Raw genomic sequence first — 21864 nt, forward strand, 5'->3', positions numbered from 1 at the left:
AGCAGATAATCAGCAGCTGGTGGCAAGGCCATGCAGTGGGGGTTGAAACACCTCTCTAGGCAATAGACTTTCAAAGCACATGGGCTATGCAGGGGCTTGCAGAGAGAGAAGCAGATCTGAGTTTATCTCTTAGGACACATGCAGGTGGCATGCAGGATACTCAGGGGCTTATAGAATCAAAAACTGCTCCCTATGTGACCCTCCAGACCACAGGCAGCTGTATGGTTTGTTTCCATGAGAAGAGAGCTGTAGAGAAGTTATTTCCTGGCCCAGGCTATAAGATCATTCTATGGCTATAGTTGAACAGGCTCCACAGTGTTCTCATGCTCATGACTGCTGATACCCAGCCCAGGTAGGAAATTTCAGGAAGACTCTTCCTCTTGCAATGTCCCTCCAGTGTTTGCTGAGAAAGCTAAACATTGTGCTCACATTAAATGAGAAGTGCTTAACGGGATTCAGCTATTTATCAAGGAACATATGTTGAAGGGTGCATTGGAACTGAAAGGTCGTAGATTAAAAACTCACACAGGTATGTTGCTGATTCATAATAGTGGATCTTGCAACACAATGCATTGCCATCCTATGCCACTGCACAGTGTGAATGCTGGTACTACTGTCTGTTTCCCACCTTCTCCTACAATTGGAGTAAAACTTGGAGTAGTGACTACCTAATCACTTTTTTATCCATTTAGTTTTTAACATTTTATTTTGAAATAATTATAGATTCATTGGACATTGCAAAGATAGTACAGAGAGATCTTTTGTATGATTTATCTAGTTTCCTTCAGTAATTCCATCTTACATAACTATAGTACATTATAAAAATCAGGAAATTGAAATTGACGCCATATACACTAATAGTACTGTGCCACTTATCACCTATGCAGATTCCTGTAACCACCACAACAATGAAGACACAGAACTTTCCTACTACCACACAGATCTCCCTGTGTTACCCCTTTATAGTGAAGCCCACCCCAACACGTCCCATCCATTCACAATCCCTGAGAACCACTAATCTGTTCTGCACATTTGTAATTTTGTCATTTCAAGAATGTTATTGAAACGGTACTTTATCGTATGTGACCTTTTGAGATTGGCTTTTTTCACTTAGAATAGGACCCTTACATGGATAGCTGAATAATGTTTTTAATCCACTCCACAATCTCTGTCTTTTCATTTTTATGCTTTGGCCATTTACATTTTATGTAATATTTGAAATTATGGGGCTCAAGTCTGAAATTTAAGTTTGTCTTCTCCGTTCCCTCTGTTGTGTGTTTCTCTCTTTCATTTTTCATGTCTTTCTATGAGTTACTTAAATATTTCTTAGAACACATTTTGATTTAGCTATAGTGTTTTGTAACACATCTCAAGTATGACGGATTTTTAGTAGTTCCCCTAAATACATGTTATACACATAAAGCTTATCACAGTCTATTGGTATTAGCATTTTACAGTTTGAATGAAGTATAGAAACTTTACCTCCTTTGTCCCTTTTCCCTACCTAGTTTATAATATAATTGTGTTGGTTAACTTCTCCACACATATTGAGAATATCAGACATTATACCCCTAGCTTCAACCTTCAATCATAATTTAGAAAATACAAAAGGAGAAAGAATAGAATGTATACTATTATTTCTTCATGATTTTCCTCTTTCTATTCTTTCTTCCTTCCTGATATTTCAAGATTCCTTCTTTCATCATTTCCTTTGTCATTCAAGAATACCCGTTAGCCAATTTTTTAGGATAGGTTTACCAGCAACAAATTATTCTTAGTTTTCCTTTGTCTGAGAATGTGTTTATTTTTTCTTCGTTATTGAAAGATCATTTTGTTAGACAAAGAATTTGGAGTTGGCAGTTAGTTTCTTTTAACACTTCAAAAATATTGTGCTCTTGCCTTCTGGTCTTCATGGTTTCTGATGAGAAATTTGCTGTCATTCAGATTGTTCTTTCTGTATAAGCAAGGTGTCACTTCTTTCTTACTGCTTTTTGGAACTGAGAGGCAATAGATTGAAAACTGACACAGGTATGTTGCTTATTGGTAATGGTGAATTTTGCAGCACAGTGCGTTACCATCCTATGCCACCGCGCAATGTGAATGCTGGTACTATTGTCTTTGTTTCACACCTTCTACAATTGGAATAAAACTGGGAGTAGCGACTACCGGGATTTTTTTTTTAATTTTGTTTCCTGAAATTAGATTATGATGTGTGTTGGTGGTTATCTTTTGCCAAATTTGGAAAAAATTTATCCATGAATTTTTTGGACTATTTTTTAAGCCCCACTGTCTTTCTCTTTTTCTGGAAATCCAATGACATGAATTTTAGATCTTTTTTATAGTCCAACTTGTCTCTTAGTTTCTATTCTTTTTTCACTTTATATTCTCTGTTTTGTTCAGGTTTGATACTTTCTATCGTTGTATCTTCAAATTCACTGATCCTTTGCTTTTGCCCTTTTCATTTTGCTAAGTCCATTCAATGAGTTTTTAAATGTTGGTTATTTCTATCTCAATTCTAGAATTTTAATTCATTTCTTCTTTGCGTCTTCTATTTGTTTGCTAAGGCTTTCCACTTTTTCACTTTTTTTAAGCATGTTTGTGATTCTTCACTAATGCAATTTTGTAATGGCTACTTAAAAATTCTTGTGAGATAATTGCAACACCTGTATCATGTCAGTGTTGGTGTCTGTTGATTGTTTTCTGCTTTGGTTTAGGTCTTTGGTGGCTCTTGATAGGAATGATTTTCAAGTGTATCTTGGATATTTTGTCATTTATGTTGTGAAACTCTGCATATTACTTATGTATTTCTGACCTTTGACTCCCTGAAGAAGGGTGTTCAATGACTGCTTTGTGAAGGTGGGATACTGGGCTCCCCATTATTCCTCCAATGCCATCACCCCTGCTGGCTGGAAAGTTGGGAGGCCCCTCTTTATTGCTCTCCTTGTAGCCTTCACTGACATCATTGCCAGAAGGAAGCCCTCAATACCAGTGGATGATGAAGAAAGTTCTAGTTACCAGCTCTGTCCTCTGACACACAAAGGGAAGAGGAGAAGATCTTGATACCGCTAGGTGGGGTAGAAGTACAGGATCTTCACATGGCTTCCACTGACATCTAGAGGAGCCCCGTCACCATCAAGTGGGAACAAAAATCCCGGCCCCACACTTGGTCTTCTCTAATATGAAAGTAGTTGGAGAGAGAGACAGCAAAGGGCAAAAAGCCAGAAGCTTACACTCACCACTCAGCCTTTGCTGATGGGAGTAAGGGTTTAGTTGCGGTTTTTCATGTTGTTTGCCTGGAGTATGGTACTTGTGGCCTAGAAGTGTCCTGTCTTTCTAGGCTGACACTTTTCAGCTTATTTGGCTAGAGAAAGCAGGTTTTCCTGGGGAAATTTCATTTTCTTCCCCTCTAGGACTTTCTGAGTTACTGGTTCTTCCCACCACCAGTTCTTTATATAGGAAGCAAAAAGAAATCCCTGGGAATTCACCGCCTTATTGTTCCTCAGGTCCCAAGGTTCCTAGGCAGTTCGCCTTCTCTCTGCTTTTCAAAGTCCTCATGTTTATTTCATGTGTCCAATTTCTAGGGGTTTTAGCTGTATTTAGTAGGAGAAATTGAGAGAAAGAAGTATGTCTATTCCAACTTGATCCAGAAACAGATGTTCCAAATCAGTTTCAATTATTAGGATTTCCTTTTCTACAGGAGAAAATGGCTTTCCTCCTCAACTTGCCAGTTTTTCTGCCTCTCAGCTTTCCCTTTCCAACTATGTGTGGTTGGCTCCAAAACAATTCTTTCATTAAATAACCTCATGAGGTCACTCCTACCAGCTGTGACAGCGTCTCAACCATTCCCATGTTAATGTGGTCTTTTCTGTCGTCCACATATGAGACACAGACATTAACAGCATATGTTGTTTAAATTCTCAACATATGCTGATCAGTTTTCCAAACAGGTATTCAGGTCTTCTTTGATCTACTGTTTTATTGAGATTTTTTATAATAAGTGACTAATTCAAACTTACCAGTTGGCAATATTATTAAGGCCAAATTTTCCTGACTGTTCAGTCTATGGCTTTGTGTCTTAAAATACCCCCCTTTCGTCTTCCAAGCACTCGCATCTAGGAGGCTGAGGTATAGTATCAATATTTGAGTGATTGAAATGATGTTTTAGCCAGAGATAGAGCTGGGAGTGGATTTAACAGTTATTGGGGTGTTGAATACACACTAGAAGTTTTATACGCATCATCAAATTTATTTCTCAAAATAAAGCCATGATGTATATTTTACCAGTGAAGATTTTTCAAGGTCACACAGTTAGTAAAACCCAACCTGGGACTGAACTTCTGCTGTAAGTATGGAGCTATCCAGCAGTCCATGAACCATTAGTACATCATTACATCAATTTAGTGGGCAGCACACATTATCTTTAAAAGTGAAGGAGTTCGGAGTGGAAAATATCACCAGGCAGTTCACATAATTAGGGAAACTATTGTTTAATGAACACAAAGTTTGTTTCTTGTATATATACATTTATTAATCTAATGTGTGCATTGAGTCCCCGTGCATAAGATATTATTCATAATGTGGCTGGTAGTCAAAGAAATCTGGAGCTATTGTGTTAGGTGACCTTCTGAGACACTTTCTAAGCCTTCATCTGATGTATTGTTTACCAGACCCACTGCGCTGATACTTTTCCAGGAAAATGCCTGATCCTTCAAAAACAAAATTTATTTTGGGTTAGAACAGGAAGTAGCTATTTCTGTGGCAAAAATTAGTGCTAGCATATAATTCTTGCTGCCCATGATGTGTGTGTGTGTGTGTGTGTGTGTGTGTGTGTGTGTGTGTTTGTGTTTCTGGTAAGAGTACACTTTGCCATTTTTTTTCTTCCTTATCGTACCACAAAACTCTCTAAAACAAGGTGAAATTCCAATCAGTCTCACAATGAGATGAGAATTGAAAACTCAAAGTACAAAAGATAAACTCCACTTGTTAAGAGGGCAGATCCTGGAGTTCCACAGATGTATTTCAAATCCAGGCTTTGTCACTCAGAATCCTGGGCAAATTACTATTTAATTTTCTTACCTGCAAAATAGTAATAATAGTAGCAACTAACTCTTTGTGATAATGTTAAGATTAAAATGAGGTATACATGTAAAGTCATTATCAAAGTGTTTTGCCTGACAACAAAAACTTAATAACTATTAGCTATTTGTTTACTACTTCTGAAGTAAGACTTTAACAGAAACCAATAATTCCAAAGGAAATTTTGAACTGTTACAGGCAGGAAATGAACCATTTTGCTTTCTTGTTAGGCTTTTTAAGTTGCCCTTTTCTTAGAATATACTAAACAATGAAGTAACACTGTTCAAATTTTATATTTTAAATAACTGTGGGCTGATTTTCAATAAAAGGAAAATGGAAGAAAATCATGTGTTCTTCACTTTTGTTTCTTTATATTCAAACTGCCATGGCTATACAAACCACACCTCTCCATAACCTGTGTAATTCTAATTTAACTTACATAACTTTGTGGGGTGAAGTGAAGAGCCAGAAATTGTGTGGAATTGTATAAGAAAGCTGGATTTCTTTACTAAGACCCAAACCCCAAGAGCTGGTGCTCCTAGAGTATTTTGAGTCTGAAAATGACTCAGACTCCTGAATGTATCATTGATAAAAGGATTTTTGATATTGCAGGACAACCTGGACCCATCCATGTTCCCAATGCAGAAGGGCTCCCTCAACCTCCTGAGGCAGAAATGGGAATCTTGTGATTATCAGAGAAGTGAGTGTCATCCCAGGGACAGCCATTGTACAATTTTCCAGCCTCAGGAAAGCAAATTGCTTGAGCCTGAAGGAGAGGTAGTATCAGCACCTCAATCTTTGGATCCCACAAGTCTGCCCTACAGTACAGGGGAAGAGATGTGGAGTTCGAAGCCGGAAGAGAAGGATTCTGTGGACAAGAGTAACAACACCAGGGAATATGGTCAGCCAGAAGTGCTGAAGGAGGATTCCCTGAGCAGTCGGCGCAGGATTGAGCGCTTTTCCATTGCCCTTGATGAGCTGAGGAGTGTGTTTGAGGCTCCTAAGAGTGGAAACAAACCAGCTGAGTACGGTGGAAAGGTAAGGAGCCATTGATTGAGAATCTATGTTTACATATGACTTCCTTGCCTAGCCTACCATTTATTACTAAGCATGTAATCTTTCCCCCCGCCAGTATTCTAGACAGATGTCCTGAAGCCGATATGTAATGCAGTGTGAAATGTGACATCCTCTCCTATTAATTTTCTCTAAGGTCTGCTTCAATGTGGACTTGACTTCCTTTTTCTTCCATAAAAACAATATTGATATGCCCTCTTATGTTGATGTTTCTGTATGTATGTGCCTTATTTCTACAACTACGTTGTAAATTCCTTAGAGGCAGGAACAATTTCTAACCACTCTTTGTGCCTCAAACATTTAACAAATGGTGTTGCTTTTAGCCAAAGCTCTATGAGGATTTATCAGTAATGATGCTGACATGGAATAAATGAAGGCTTTGGAACCACAGTGATCTAGGTTTTAATCCTAAAGCCTGCCATTAACTTCTCTAGCTGAATGACACTTAACCTTAGAAATACAAATGTCTTAATCTGCTACTTTACATGGATCTTATGAAGATTATAGGTAACATATTTTAAACACTAAGGGTAGAGTCTGGAATATTTTGTGGTAGGTGATGATCATTCCTCAGTGATTACGGTATACTATAATGTCACATATAAAATATGTCTATTAGCTAAAGAGGACATTTAGCCAAATTTAGGAAACAGGATTAGCAACTTTATTAACTAAGACCACATTTATACTTTTGCAGTAATTAAAAGCAATTACTATTTCAACTGGAATTACTTGAATTTATTACACTCATTAGGGCCTGTACATAATAGAAATTATAGTTGAATTTTGCAAAGAATTAATACATGATCTCAGGTTTTCCTTTAGAAAGCAAAGTCCACGTTTTTTGTTTGTTTGTTTGATTTTTTTTTGTTTTATTTGGTTTTCACCTAATGACAGTTTTATCAGAAAGGTACACAGTCGTATTCTTGTTAATGGATAATTAGCCTTCATAGAAGGCATCACAGAAATAGAAAATTTTTGAAAATCAATTATTTTACTAATTCTTGCTTCCAGTTGTCTTATTGGGAAATATGTAGTAAGCTATCCTTCTTGAAAATCAAGTAACTCTAATTTGTTTAATGATAATAAGAGATATGAAGTTATATTTATGAGGTTATGTAGAGACTAGAGAATCTCTGAAAACATGCAACCATTTGCTGATCCCTGATTTGAAGATTTTCTTTTTCTATTTCACAGGTGCAATCCTTTTTATTTATACTTTTATATCTTTTAGATGAATGTTTAGGGATTGGGGTACACAACAAAGATAGTTACAATGTCATTTATTTTTTATCTTTGTAAATTAAGAAAAGTAAAGCCACAGAAAATAATTTCCATTCAATCTCTGTTGACTTTACTGTAATAATTTTGAATATTTACCCAAGATAACTGACAAAAGAAATGACCAAAGGTAGAAAAAGTCGTCTATATAAATGATGTAATGTAATCTACTCTCATCTGGATGAGATGCAACTGCTTATATACAACAGTAAGATAATAATACATTAATGTGTTTCTGATTTAAATGTGAGATTACTAATATTCAGCATGATAGGTGGTTTGCCATCTAGTAACTATAAAAATAATTATGAAAAGAACCAGATATGTTAAAACCACCATTTGCCTTGTAAAAATGAGATTAGTTTACTATATGTAACATACTGTTTTAAATATTCTAAGGTTCTATGTCATAACATGGTATTTCCATAAATGTATGAAACAAGGTTGATGGATTTAAAATTTCTTATCCATAGAAGACACATAATTTTTAGAATCAGTTCACAAAAAAAGTGTTAGGAATGTTTGCAAACTTATTTTCTATATAAATTCTACAACAAATGAGACGAGGAGAAAAAGAACAAAGAGAAGTCAATGAGGAATTAACTTGTTTTCTCCAAGTGAAGTATTTTGTTATATTATTAGGCATGTAAAAAGAATTCTAGTTCAACCAAATTTAAAATTATATATTTCACCCCATAGCATATTGATTACATATAACTTAATTATTAGTTTTTATAGATGCTTTTTTCTTTCTCATGTGACCACTTTATATTATGTAGTGCTTCATTATAAAGTCATGATATAATATTTATTTGCATAAATCATCTAAAAAATTCTGGCTACTTTATAACTCTGACATTTATGTTTTTGGAGACTACTGAGATATTGGGGATGCGGAAAAAGGTATTCAATATTTATTAAACTTAAAGCAAGGACAGAAAATAATTTCAAATAAGGAAAATCTTTTGTAACTAGTAAATCATCTCAACCATAAGGAACAATAAACTACATTTTAATGTTGCTATGGAAGGGAACCCTTCAGTAGTAGGCACTTAGTTTATAAAATTTGTAAAATAATTGCAGTAAATTGAGAGCTTGTAGAATTTTTAAAGGTATGGAATATCGTGTATATGTACATCTGTTTACAAGTAAATAGACATACATACACATACACATATACACATACATTATGTATACATACATGCATATATAACTATACATTTTAATGTATTTTTATATAATATATGTGTATGTGTATGTATATTTACTTGTAAGTAGATGTACATTACAATAGACATTATAATGTATGTGTATATGTGTATGTACACAGTTTTTAATCTAAATATTTTTCAGCAAACAAAGGGGAAATGTACATATTCATTATAATGTGTCTGTTTAAGGAGAGTTTGGTCAGACAAACATTTATTACTAGGAAAAGGGATCTACAAGACTCTTAATATTTTTCTCAAAAGGCCAGGCACAGTGGCTCACACCTGTTTTCCCAGCACTTTGGGAGACCTGAGGCAGGAGAATCACTTGTTGCCAGGGGTTCCAGAACAGCCCAAGCAACATAGCAAAACCCTGTGTCTACAAATATTTAAAAACTAGCTGGCTTGGGAGTCTGAGTCAGGAGGATCCCTTGATCCCATGAGCAAGGGGTTGCTATGATTGCACCACTGCATTCCATCCTGGGTGACAGAGTGAGACCCCATTAATAAGCAAACAAACATTATTTTCTATAAGTGTGCAAGGTCATTAAAAAGAGATATCAATACCTAAAACATTCACTATTTCAGAGTCTTTGTTAAAACAATTTATTCTAACATAATTACAATAGAAAATCAGTGAGAAATTCTTAAAATAATTTTTTCATTTTATAATTTTCCAAAATGAACACAACCTATTGTCATTTCTAAAACACCCTGTTAAAACAACTTAGAATGAAGATTTAAACTGAATATTTTCATGCTTATGAGGCAGACTATAATCCAAAGATACAAATTCATGTAAACATCCTCTCAAATAAACGACGTAGAACATAATTTTAAGAGTTTTTAAGAATTTACAAAAATTTGTTGCAAAATTACAGATCTTTGAGAGAATGTCACATCCATTTGTAAAACTAAGAAATACCTTGTTTTTATGTAATTTGTCAATAGCATTTGCTGTGTAACAAACCACCCCAAAATTAGTGGGGTTAGAACACCAGTGGCTTTACAATTGTTTAGAAGTCTCTGATGAGCTTGGCAGTTCATCTGATCTTGTCTGATGTCACTCATGTGTCTATGGTCAGCTGCAAAGTCAGCGGGAATCTGGCTATTCTAGGATGACAACAGAGCTGGGACAACTCAACTCTGCATCTCTCCTCCTCAGGTAGGTTACCCAGATGTATGGACAGGTCATAGAAGTTTTTTTTTTTTTAATACTGTAAGTTCTAGGGTACATGTGCACAACGTGCAGGTTTGTTACATATGTATACATGTGCTGTGTTGGTGTGCTGCACCCATTAACTCGTCGTTTACATTAGGTATATCTCCTAAGGCTATCCCTCCCCCCTTCCCCCACCCCACGACAGGCCCCAGTGTGTGATGTTCCCCTTCCTGTGTCCAAGTGTTCTCGTTGTTCAATTCCCGCCTATGAGTGAGAACATGCAGTGTTTGGTTTTTTGTCTTTGCGATAGTTTGCTGAGAATGATGGTTTCCAGCTTCATCCGTGTCCCTACAAAGGACATGAACTCATCCTTTTTTATGGCTGCATAGTATTCCATGGTGTATATGTGCCACGTTTTCTTAATCCAGTCTATCATTGATGGACATTTGCATTGGTTCCAAGTCTTTGCTATTGTGAATAGTGCTGCAATAAACATATGTGTGCATATGTCTTTATAGCAGCATGATTTATAATCCTTTGGGTATATACCCAATAATGGGATGGCTGGGTTAAATGGTATGTCTACTTCTAGATCCTTGAGGAATCGCCATACTGTCTTCCACAGTGGTTGAACTAGTTTACAGTCCCACCAACAGGGTAAAAGTGTTCCTATTTCTCTACGTCCTCTCCAGCACCTGTTCTTTCCTGACATTTTAATGATCACCATTCTAACTGGTGTGAGATGGTATCTCATTGTGGTTTTGATTTGCATTTCTCTGATGGCCAGTGATGATGAGCATTTTTTCATGTGTCTGTGGGCTACATAAATGTCTTCGTTTGAGAAGTGCCTGTTCATATCCTTCGCCCACTTTTTGACGGGGTTGTTTGTTTTTTTCTTGTAAGTTTGTTTGAGTTCATTGTAGATTCTGGATATTAGCCCTTTGTCAGATGAGTAGATTGCAAAAATTTTCTCCCATTCTTTAGGTTGCCTGTTCACTCTGATGGTAGTTTCTTTTGCTGTGCAGAAGCTCTTTAGTTTAATTAGATCCCATTTGTCAATTTTGGCTTTTGTTGCCACTGCTTTTGGTGTTTTAGACATGAAGTCCTTGCCCATGACTATGTCCTGAATGGTATTGCCTAGGCTTTCTTCTAGGGTTTTTATGGCTTTAGGTCTGACATTTAACTCTTTAATCCATCTTGAATTAATTTTTCATATAAGGTGTAAGGAAGGGATCCAGTTTCAGATTTCTACACATGACTGGCTAGTTTTCCTAGCACCATTTATTAAATAGGGAATCCTTTCGCCATTTCTTGTTTTTGCCAGGTTTGTCAAAGATTGGATGGTTGTAGATGTGTGCTATTATTTCTGAGGGCTCTGTTCTGTTCCATTGGTCTATATCTCTGTTTTGGTACCAGTACCATGCTGTTTTGGTTACTATAGTCTTGTAGCATAGTTTGAAGTCAGGTAGCGTGATGCCTCCAACTTTGTTCTTTTCGCTTAGGATTGTCTTGGCAATGTGGGCCCTTTTTTGGTTCCATATGAACTTTAAAGTAGTTTTTTCCAATTCTGTGAAGAAAGTCAATGGTAGCTTGATGGGGATGGCATTGAATCTATAAATTACCTTGTGCAGTCTGGCCATTTTCATGATATTGATTCTTCCTACCCATGAGCATGGAATGTTCTTCCATTTGTTTGTGTCCTCTTTTATTTCGTTGAACAGTGATTTGTAGTTCTCCTTGAAGACGTCCTTCACATCCCTTGTAAGTTGGATTCCTAGGTATTTTTTTCTCTTTGTAGCAATTGTGAATGGGAGTTCACTCGTGATTTGGCTCTCTGTTTGTCTGTTATTGGTGTATAAGAATGCTTGTGATTTTTGCACATTGATTTTGTATCCTGAGACTTTGCTGAAGTTGCTTATCAGTTTAAGGAGATTTTGGGCTGAGACAATGGGGTTTTCTAGATATACAATCAGGTCATCTGCAAGCAGGGATAATTTGACTTCCTCTTTTCCTAATTGAATACCCTTAATTTCTTTCTCTTGCCTTATTGCCCTAGACAGAACTTCCAACACTATGTTGAGTAGGAGTGGTGAGAGAGGGCATCCCTCTCTTGTGCCAGTTTCCAAAGGGAATGCTTCCAGTTCTTGCCCATTTAGTATGATATTGGCTGTGGGTTTGTCATAAATAGCTCTTATTATTTTGAGATACATCCCATCAATACCTAGTTTATTGATTTAGCATGAAGTGCTGTTGAATTTTGTCAAAGGCCTTTTCTGCGTCTGTTCAGATAATCATGTGGTTTTTATCTTTGGTTCTGTTTGTATGCTGGATTATGTTTATTGATTTGTGTATGTTGAACCAGACTTGCATCCCAGGGATGAAGCCCACTTGATCATGGTGGATAAGCTTTTTGATGTGCTGCTGGATTCGGTTTGCCAGTATTTTATTGAGGATTTATGCATCAATGTTCATCAGAGATATTGGTCTAAAATTCTCTTTTGTTGTTGTGTCTCTGTCAGACTTTGGTATCACGATGATGCTGGCCTCATAAAATGAGTTAGGGAGGATTCCCTCTTTTTCTATTGATTGGAATAGTTTCAGAAGGAATGGTACCAGCTTCTCCTTGTACCTCTGGTAGAATTCAGCTGTGAATCAGTCTGGTCCTGGACTTCTTTTGGTTGGTAGGCTATTAATTATTGCCTCAATTTCACAGCCAGTTATTAGTCTATTCAGGGATTCAACTTCTTCCTGGTTTAGTCTTGGGAGGGTGTATGTGTTGAGGAATTTATCTATTTCTTCTAGATTTTCTAGTTTATTTGCATAGAGGTGTTTATAGTATTCTGTCATGGTATTTTGTATTTCTGTGGGATTGGTGGTGATATTCCCTTTATCATTTTTTATGGCATCTATTTGAGCCTTCTCTCTTTTCTTCTTTATTAGTCTTGCTGGTGGTCTATCAATTTTGTTGATCCTTTCAAAAAACCAGCTCCTGGATTCATTGATTTTTTGAAGGGTTTTTTGTGTCTCTATCTCCTTCAGTTCTGCTCTGATCTTAGTTATTTCTTGCCTTCTGCTAGCTTTTGAATGTGTTTGCTCTTCCTTCTCTAGTTCTTTCAATTGTGATGTTAGGGTGTCAACTTTAGATCTTTCCTGCTTTCTCTTGTGGGCATTTAGTGCTGTAAATTTCCCTCTACACACTGCTTTGAATGTGTCCCAGAGATTCTGATATGTTGTGTATTTGTTCTCATTGGTTTCAAAGAACATCTTTATTTCTTCCTTCATTTCGTTATATACCCAGTAGTCATTGAGGAGCAGGTTTTTCAGTTTCCATGTAGTCGAGCAGTTTTGAGTGAGTTTCTTAATCCTGAGCTCTAGTTTGATTGCACTGTGGTCTGAGAGACAGTTGGTTATAATTTCTGTTCTTTTACATTTGCTAAGGAGTGCTTTACTTCCAACTATGTGGTCAATTTTGGAATAAGTGTGATGTGGTGCTGAGAAAAATGTATATTCTGTTGATTTGGGGTGGAGAGTTCTGTAGATGTCTATTAGGTCCGCTTGTTACAGAGCTGAGTTCAATTCCTGGATATCCTTGTTAACTTTCTGTCTCATTGATCTGTCTAATGTTGACAGTGGGGTTTTAAAGTCTCCCATTATTATTGTGTGGGAGTCTAAGTCTCTTTGTAGGTCTCTCAGGACTTGCTTTATGAATCTAGGTGCTCCTGTATTGGATGCATATATATTTAGAGTAGTTAGCTCTTCTTGTTGAATTGATCCCTTTACCATTATGTAATGGCCTTGTCTCTTTTGAGCTTTGTTGGTTTAAAGTCTGTTTTATCAGAGACTAGGATTGCAACCCCTGCCTTTTTTTGTTTTCCATTTGCTTGGAAGATCTTCCTCCATCCCTTTATTTTGAGCCTATGTGTGTCTGTGCCCATGAGATGGGTTTCCTCAATACAGCAGCCTGATGGGTCTTGACTCTTCATCCAATTTGCCAGTCTGTGTCTTTTAATTGGAGCATTTAGCCCATTTAAATTTAAGGTTAATATTGTTATGTGTGAATTTGATCCTGTCATTATGATGTTAGCTGGTTATTTTGCTCATTAGTTGATGCGGTTTCTTCCTAGTATTGATGGTCTTAATAATTTGTCATGTTTTTGCTGTGGCTGGTACCAGTTGTTCCTTTCCATGTTTAGTGCTTCCTTCAGGAGCTCTTTTAGGGCAGGCCTGGTGGTGAGAAAATCTCTCAGCATTTGCTTGTCTGTAAAGTATTTTATTTCTCCTTCACTTATGAAGCTTAGTTTGGGTGTATATGAAATTCTGGGTTGAAAATACTTCTCTTTAAGAATGTTGATTTGGCCTCCACTGTCTTGTGGCTTGTAGAGTTTCTGCCGAGAGATCCGCTGTTAGTCTGATGGGCTTCACTTTGTGAGTAACCCGACCTTTCTCTCTGGCTGCCCTTAACATTTTTTCCTTCATTTCGACTTTGGTGAATCTGACAATTATGTGTCTTGGAGTTGCTCTTCTCGAGGAGTATCTTTGTGGCATTCTCTTTATTTCCTGAATTTGAATATTGGCCTGCCTTGCTAGATTGGGGAAGTTCTCCTGGATAATATCCTGCAGAGTGTTTTCCAACTTGGTTCCATTCTCCCCGTCACTTTCAGGCACACCAATCAGACATAGATTTGGTCTTTTCACATAGTCCCATATTTCTTGGAGGCTTTGTTCATTTCTTTTTACTCTTTTTTCTCTAAACTTCTCTTCTCGCTTCATTTCATTCATTTGTCCTTCAATCAATGATACCCTTTCTTCCAGTTGATCGAATCGGCTACTGAAGCTTGTGCATTCGTCACATAGTTCTTGTGCCATGTTTTTCAGCTCCATCAGGTCATTTAATGACTTCTCTACTTTGGTTATTCTAGTTAGCCATTAGTCTAATCTTTTTTCAAGGTTTTTATCTTCTTTGCAATGGGTTCAAACTTCCTCCTTTAGCTTGGAGAAGTTTGATCGTCTGAAGCCTTCTTCTCTCAACTCGTCAAATTCATTCTCCATCCAGCTTTGTTCTGTTGCTGGCGAGGAGCTGCATTCCTTTGGAGGGGGAGAGGTGCTCTGAGTTTTAGAATTATCAGCTTTTCTGCTCTGATTTTTCCCCATCTTTGTGGTTTTATCTAACTTGGTCTTTGATGATGGTGACATACAGATGGGGATTTGGTGTGGATGTCCTTTCTGTTTGTTAGTTTTCCTTCTAACAGTCAGGACCCTCAGCTGCAGGTCTGTTGGAGTTTGCTGGAGGTCTACTCGAGACCCTGTTTCCCTGGGTATCAGCAGCAGAGGCTGCAGAACAGTGAATATTGCTGAACAGCAAATGTTGCTGCCTGATTGTTCCTCCAGAAGGTTCGTCTCAGAGGGTTACCCGGCCGTGTGAGGTGTCAATCTGCCCCTACTGGAGGATGCCTCCCAGTCAGGCTACTCAGGGGTCAGGGACCCACTTGAGGAGGTAGTCTGTCCGTTCTCAGATCTCAAACTCCATGCTGAGAGAACCACTACTCACTTCAAAGCTGTCAGACAGGGATGTTTAAGTCTGCAGAAGTTTCTGCTGCCTTTTGTTCAGCTATGCCTTGCCCCCCAGAGGTGGAGTCTACAGAGGCAGGCAGGCCTCCTTGAGCTGCGGTGGGCTTCACCCAGTTCGAGCTTCCTGGCCACTTTGTTTACCTACTCAAGCCTCAGCAATGGTGGGCACCCCTCTCCCAGCCTTGCTGCTGCCTTGCAGATCAATCTCAGACTGCCATGCTAGCAATGAGTGAGGCTCCATGGGCGTGGGACCCTCTGAGCCAGGCATGGGATATAATCTCCTGGGGTGCCATTTGCTCAGTTGGAAATGCAGAAATCACCCATCTTGTGTGTCGCTCACGCTGGGAGCTGTAGACTGGAGCTGTTCCTATTCAGCCATATTGGAACCGCCCCAGGTCATAGAAGTTTTAAGAGAGAAAGTAGGAACACATGAGGCCTGTGGAGGGCTATATTCATAATTTGCACATTACTTCTCCATGTTCTATTGATCAAAGTAGCCACAAAGCAAGCCAGATTAAAAGTGTACTGACATAGACTCCACCTCTTGACAGAAGGAAATGCAAATTTGCATTTGCAAAGGGAAATAGATACTAGGAGAAGAATAATTGCAGCCATTTTGCAAACACTCTCCCACAGGTAAGTTTAACTAAATACATGCAAAAATCAGGATCATTTAATGTATCATGAATTAACCATAAACAGTAGAAGGATCCAAGTTGACAAGTATCTGTGGATGAAACTCATGACTTATTCTTCACTTAGATTCAAGTAAGTGACTACTCTGGTGATAGTTATTTTGATAGGCAGAATAACAAAGGCCTCCCAAAGATATTTACATTCCAATCCCCAGAACATACAAGTATGTTATCCAACATGTCAAAAGGGACGTTACAAATGTGATTAATAATCTTGAAATGCAAAGATTTTCATGAATTATCCCAGATAAAAACTGAGTCTTTATCAGAGGAACACAGGATGTCAGATTGAGAGAGTCGGAGGAGTTACGATGAAAGAAGCAAAGGCTGACATGATGCAGGGCCATGACCCAGAAAATTGAGGCAGCCCATAGGAACTGGAAAACGCAAGGAAATGGATGCTCCCCAAGGGCTTTGGACACCTGGAGTTTAACCTGTGAAGTTTATTTCTGAATTTGACTTCTGGAACTCTAAGATAATAAATGTGTGCCGTATTTTTTTTGTTTTGTTTTGTTTTTTGAGATGGAGTCTTGCTCTGTCGCCCATGCTGGAGTGCAGCAGTTCCATCTAGGCTCACTGCAAGCTCTGCCTCCAAGGTTTACGCCATTCTCCTGCCTCAGCCTCCCGAGTAGCTGGGACTACAGGTGCCCGCCACCTTGCCTGGCTAAATTTTGTATTTTTAGTAGAGATGGGATTTCACCGTGTTAGCCAGGATGATCGTGATCTCCTGACCTCGAGTGATCCACCTGCCTCAGCCTCCCAAAGCGCTGGGATTACAGGCGTGAGCCACCACACCTGGACTAAACGTGTGCTGTTTTAAGCCACAGTGTTTATGGCAATTTGCTATGGAAGCAATAGGAAACTAATACAGTTACATTATAGGTCTTTTAAACATTGTTTAAAAATGGTTGGGTAATATATGATTGTGGAGTTTTTCTCTTTTCTTCCCTGACAAGCATATTTCCATATTTCAAAGTCAGGTCTTTGATTTTTTTTCTATTTGTAGTTAGTAGTATGAATGCATATAATATTATGTAATCAAGAAACTCCAGTAAATCATAATGTCTTAGTTTTAATTCATCTGTCTTGATCTTCAGCACATAGTCACCTTAAAGATTGAATTAATCAGAAGAAGAAGTTTATTTGTTTGTTTGTTTGTTTGTTTGTTTTAAAAAAGACATATTAGTCCGGGAGCGGTGGCTCACACCTGTAATCCCAGCACTTTGGGAGGCCGAGGCAGGTGGATCATGAGGTCAGGAGATCGTGACCATCCTGGCTAACACGGTGCAACCACGTCTAGACTAAAAATACAAAAAAAAAATTAGCCAGGTGTGGTGGTGGGCGCCTGTGGTCCCAGCTACTCGGGAGGCTGAGGCAGGAGAATGGCATGAATCTGGGAGACGGAGCTTGCAGTGAGCCAAGATCTGCCACTGCACTCCAGCCTGGGTGACAGAGCAAGACTCCATCTCAGAAAAAAAAAAAAATATATATTATAAAGGAACCTATGAACACAAAAAGCACGGGGGATACACTTGCTTCAATTCATATTTTCTGCTGTTGGGTGATATAGATTATGTGAAGAATGTATACAGTTTTTAAATAAAATGAACTTAACTCTGGTTGCCCAGTTTAGAATAGATGCAGTGTTTAAGTTAATTTGGAACAGAACAGGAAGGTGAAAGTTCATCCTTCTTCTTTGAAGCTTCCAGTTGCTGTCCATAGGGATTAGAGAATGAGGCCACTAAAAAGCCTCCCTAAAGAATCCTTTCAGCCTCCTGTATGTTCTCACCATTAATAAGGGGGTTGACTTTTCTATTAATTAATCTATCAATCTAATTATTCTATTCATGTCTTTTAGACTCCAAATGGTAAAGCATCTGATTGTTACAGTAGATTACTTAATGATTTCCTGTGTTTTCAATGCACACTTATGATCTTCCCCCAAACCACACTCACTGATATAATCAGGTTGAGTTTACCTAATTCTCAATAAATACTGTTTCTATCATTTATTTAGGCCCCAGACTTTTGACAAAGACTATTCAAACATGAGCTGAACTTTATCAAAAATAGGAAGCACCGTCACCATATACAAGTTGTGCTTCCTTGGAATGCATTGATTTAATCTATTGCATAATCGGAGGCATGGAGAAAACCATGAAGAAAAATGCTAAGGGACCATGAACCTACATGTGCATCAATGATTAAATAGGACATAAATAATTAAAGATGCTACAGTTTTCAGCATATGTGAGTGTCATTCACTCCACTAATCACAGCCTCTGGTTTTTCATTTAATGACCAATCTGTCCTCTACTTTTTAGTTCTGCATAATATTAGGCATTCAAAAGCATGGCTTACATTTTGGCTTCCACTACATAAAATCATTTCATTAGATGCTAGAATTTATCTTTGCTCCTTAAACCCAGACATGTGGGACCAGGGGATTAATTTATCTCTAATCTCAGAGCAGCAAGCAGTACTTCTTCTCAGGCAGTTACCTCTGTCAGCGCATTCTGACTCCCCATTCCCCACCCTCCCCTCTCATCAGTGTTTCTGAGGTAACTTCTGTCAAGCATGATGTATTTCTGTAAAAGCATTTAACAGGACAGAAGTAATTAGAATCTTGAAAATGATTACTGAAAAATATATGTCTACCAAACTCTCAAAAATATATAGAAAAATTAAAATGCAGGTTAATATTACTATAGAGAAAAATAAAAAATAAGGATTATTCTCATAGGAAGAGTTTTAGATATCTTTGAAGAAATAAAATATTTCTCCTTTGCCTGTAAAAATGGCAAATAGTTTTTTATAGAGTTGAAATGTACAGTTTGATAAAAGTGATCATTTTTGGTTAGAGAATGTATTATACAGAATAATAATTTTCTTTTCAGCATAGCATACGAGAACTTAACATTTGATGACAAAAGTTCAGCTGGAAACCTTGGCTCAGCAACTTTCTCATTGTATAAACTCAAATGACTTATTTTAACTCATTAATCCTTAGTTTTCATATCTGTAAAATAAGGAGATTAATACACCACCTAATTTTTCTGAAGACAAATAATGCAACACCTGAAGGAGAAGAGGCATTTAAGAGGCAGCACCTAATGAAATATAAAAAGTAGCACCAAGGTAGCACTACATGAATATTCCTTCTATTTTCATTCCTCTGTTATCTCTGTAACCCACTATATGTCCTTCAGAGAAAATATTTTATCTCAGTGGACTTCTGTTTTCTCATCTATAAAAGAAGAGACTAACACTCTATGGTTTCTAAAAGTGGAAAGAAGCTTTGGGCAAAGAAGATTTTATACATCTGACAACACCTTCGTCTTGCAGCCTGCAGAGGTCCCACTGAGAAGAGCAATCCCATTTTGAGATGATGAGACAAAGAGCTGCAGTTTGTTAAATTATAGTTTTCAAAGCTTTATTAAAACTGTAGACAGAGAGAGGACCTCAAGAATACCGCGAGGATGGGCCATAATGTTTTATTTCATTTTATGCAGCTTTTTCTTTGTGGTGTAATTTGTTTTTAAAAATAATGTTAGTGTTCTTTTCACCCACTTACATGTTTGCTATTTTACTGCTTCCTGTCCAGTGTTTTATTTTAGTTAGAAAAAGAAATAGCTGGCAAAACTCCCAACTAAACATATTTGCATGGCCTTTAAGACTTTCAGAGGAAACTGCCATTTCTTCCCATTTGTTTGTGGTAGTGATATGTGCAGTCACAATATGACACTGTTAAAAAACATGGGGCCAGTAACCATACAAGGATGTTAAGCAATATTGACTTGCCTTCCACTGGGAAAACTGCTGTCAGCTCATGGATTGGCATTCTTTGACATTTTACTCAGTAGACTAGTGAGGGTTTTTGCCCTTGTGTTATAAGAATATTGATACTAGCTCTACTGCCCCTGTTAGGAGCCCGATTCTTTTACCCAGCCTATCTTTCTCAGATGTTTATTCAACATTTCTAGTCATTGGTTGAATTAATTTAACAAATACCATAAGTGACTATTTTTTTCCTTTCCCTGTCCTCCTATGACTGATTTTCATACTCTATCAGGTTCTTTTCAAAAATCTCACAGGCAGAATAATTGTAGAAGATGCCTTCCTACATGAGCTTATCTGATGTTTTTTCATGGTTACAGATTCTTGGCAGGAATACCACAGGAGTGATGCTGTTTTGCCCTTCACAGTACATCATATCTGGAAATACAGTAAATCAATAAGTCTGATTACTGGTGATACTGTGTGATCACTTAGGTGAGGTAATTTCTTCCAGGTTTTCCACAGTAAATGGAAGTTTATCCACCAGGAATGTTGTGGAAAATATTCCTGTGTTAACTTCTTGCAGGATGAGCTTTGGTTTGCTGGTGGACTTTCCGTGATTAGACTTAGAGACTGTCTTTGAAGTGTCGTCTCCATGGCCCTTGGTGGATCCAAAGGCCCCAGTTAAAGACCAAAATTTTCCCTATTTAGTCATCCTTCTAAAGGTAATGTTTTCTTTATTTCTCCCTTTAGTTTATTCTGCTTGTGAGAAGATTCTCGAAAAGAAAATGATAGAGTATGAAAATCAGTCATAGGATGACAGGGAAGGGAAAAAATATTCACTTATGGTATTTGTTAAATTAATTCAGCCAGTGAATAGAAATATTGAATGAACATATTTATCTTATTTATCTTTTAGAACATATTTATCTTTGGAAAGACTGAGAAATTACCATAGGTCGGAAAAAACTAAAGTGGCATGAAAACTAAATGGAATGTGGAAACTTCCACCAAATCCTGGGCCAGAAAAGAGGACATCAATGGGAAAGGTGGTAAAAGTCAAATAAGGTTTAATTATTTCCTGCTTTTAAAATTGTACTATGGTTAAATAAGGTATTAAGATTAGGGAACATTTATTCCTTTTGCGGGGAAATGATCCTCTGAGGACCAACTTTCTTAATTCCATGTGTTCCCCTGTCTGGTCTCCCTCATCTAAACCGGTCTCAGGGTTGATATAGCAAAGCTTTCTTTAATGGAGTTGCCCCTTTTTATTCCTCTGACTAAGTCCTTTCTCTGAACTTAGAAGTATGTAATCTTTTGTCAACTCTGAAATTCAAAATACTTAACATAATGTGCAGGGCAGGTACTGACAGTTTGGAGTGGAGGTGGCTGTAAACAACAGGTACAGCCATCCATCCACTCTCTTCCTGGAGATCAAGCAAACTGCAGTTACCTAACCATGCCCTTGTTTATGATACATAATACAGTGTATTATGTATTTCATAATACATGGTACATAATACTCACTGTATTATGTAGGGAAACAAATGGTTAACACATTTTCCTACGTGGAAAGATATTTCTTTATGTTTAATGTGTAGTGGTGAGTGAATGTTATAACTTCCAAACACCTTAAACAAATTCAAGCTCCATTAATGTTTCTCATCTACACCAACTACCAAATATGATGATTTATGGTACTTAATAGTGTACTAACTTGTTTTATGCGAATGTAAGTCATTTATTGGATGACATGAGACAAATTACTCTAAGGCATGGTAATGCAATGTAATGCAGGCAGGGCTCTTTTTGCCCCATTTGTGGAACACTGTCAGGAACATACATTTAAATTAATCAACATGTTCTGATTTCAATGTCGATTAGATGTCAGATTTCTTTGTTATTAATGATACAACAATATAAAAATATTTCCATTTCTGATCACAATGATTTTATGACTTAAAATCTAATCCTTTTTCCATTTTACCTTTATTTTGAATGTTAGAAGCAATTTTTTCCTCAT

The 21864-nt window shown here is 37.4% G+C and overlaps 1 protein-coding gene across 3 annotated transcripts in view; it reads left to right on the forward strand.

The window, feature by feature from the left end:
• Positions 1 to 21864, forward strand: part of XIRP2 (xin actin binding repeat containing 2) — a 366513-nt gene that overhangs the window by 12554 nt on the left and 332095 nt on the right. For all 3 annotated transcript variants that reach the window (XM_055108706.2, XM_055108705.1, XM_034954431.3), the window contains one exon: positions 5689 to 6114. In XM_055108706.2, coding sequence (XP_054964681.1) covers positions 5707 to 6114 — 408 coding nt within the window. In that variant the 5' untranslated portion in view covers positions 5689 to 5706. The remainder of the gene's footprint in view (positions 1 to 5688; positions 6115 to 21864) is intronic.

This window comes from Pan paniscus, chromosome 13 (assembly GCF_029289425.2).
Source record: "Pan paniscus chromosome 13, NHGRI_mPanPan1-v2.0_pri, whole genome shotgun sequence".
NCBI classification, from domain to species: domain Eukaryota; kingdom Metazoa; phylum Chordata; class Mammalia; order Primates; family Hominidae; genus Pan; species Pan paniscus.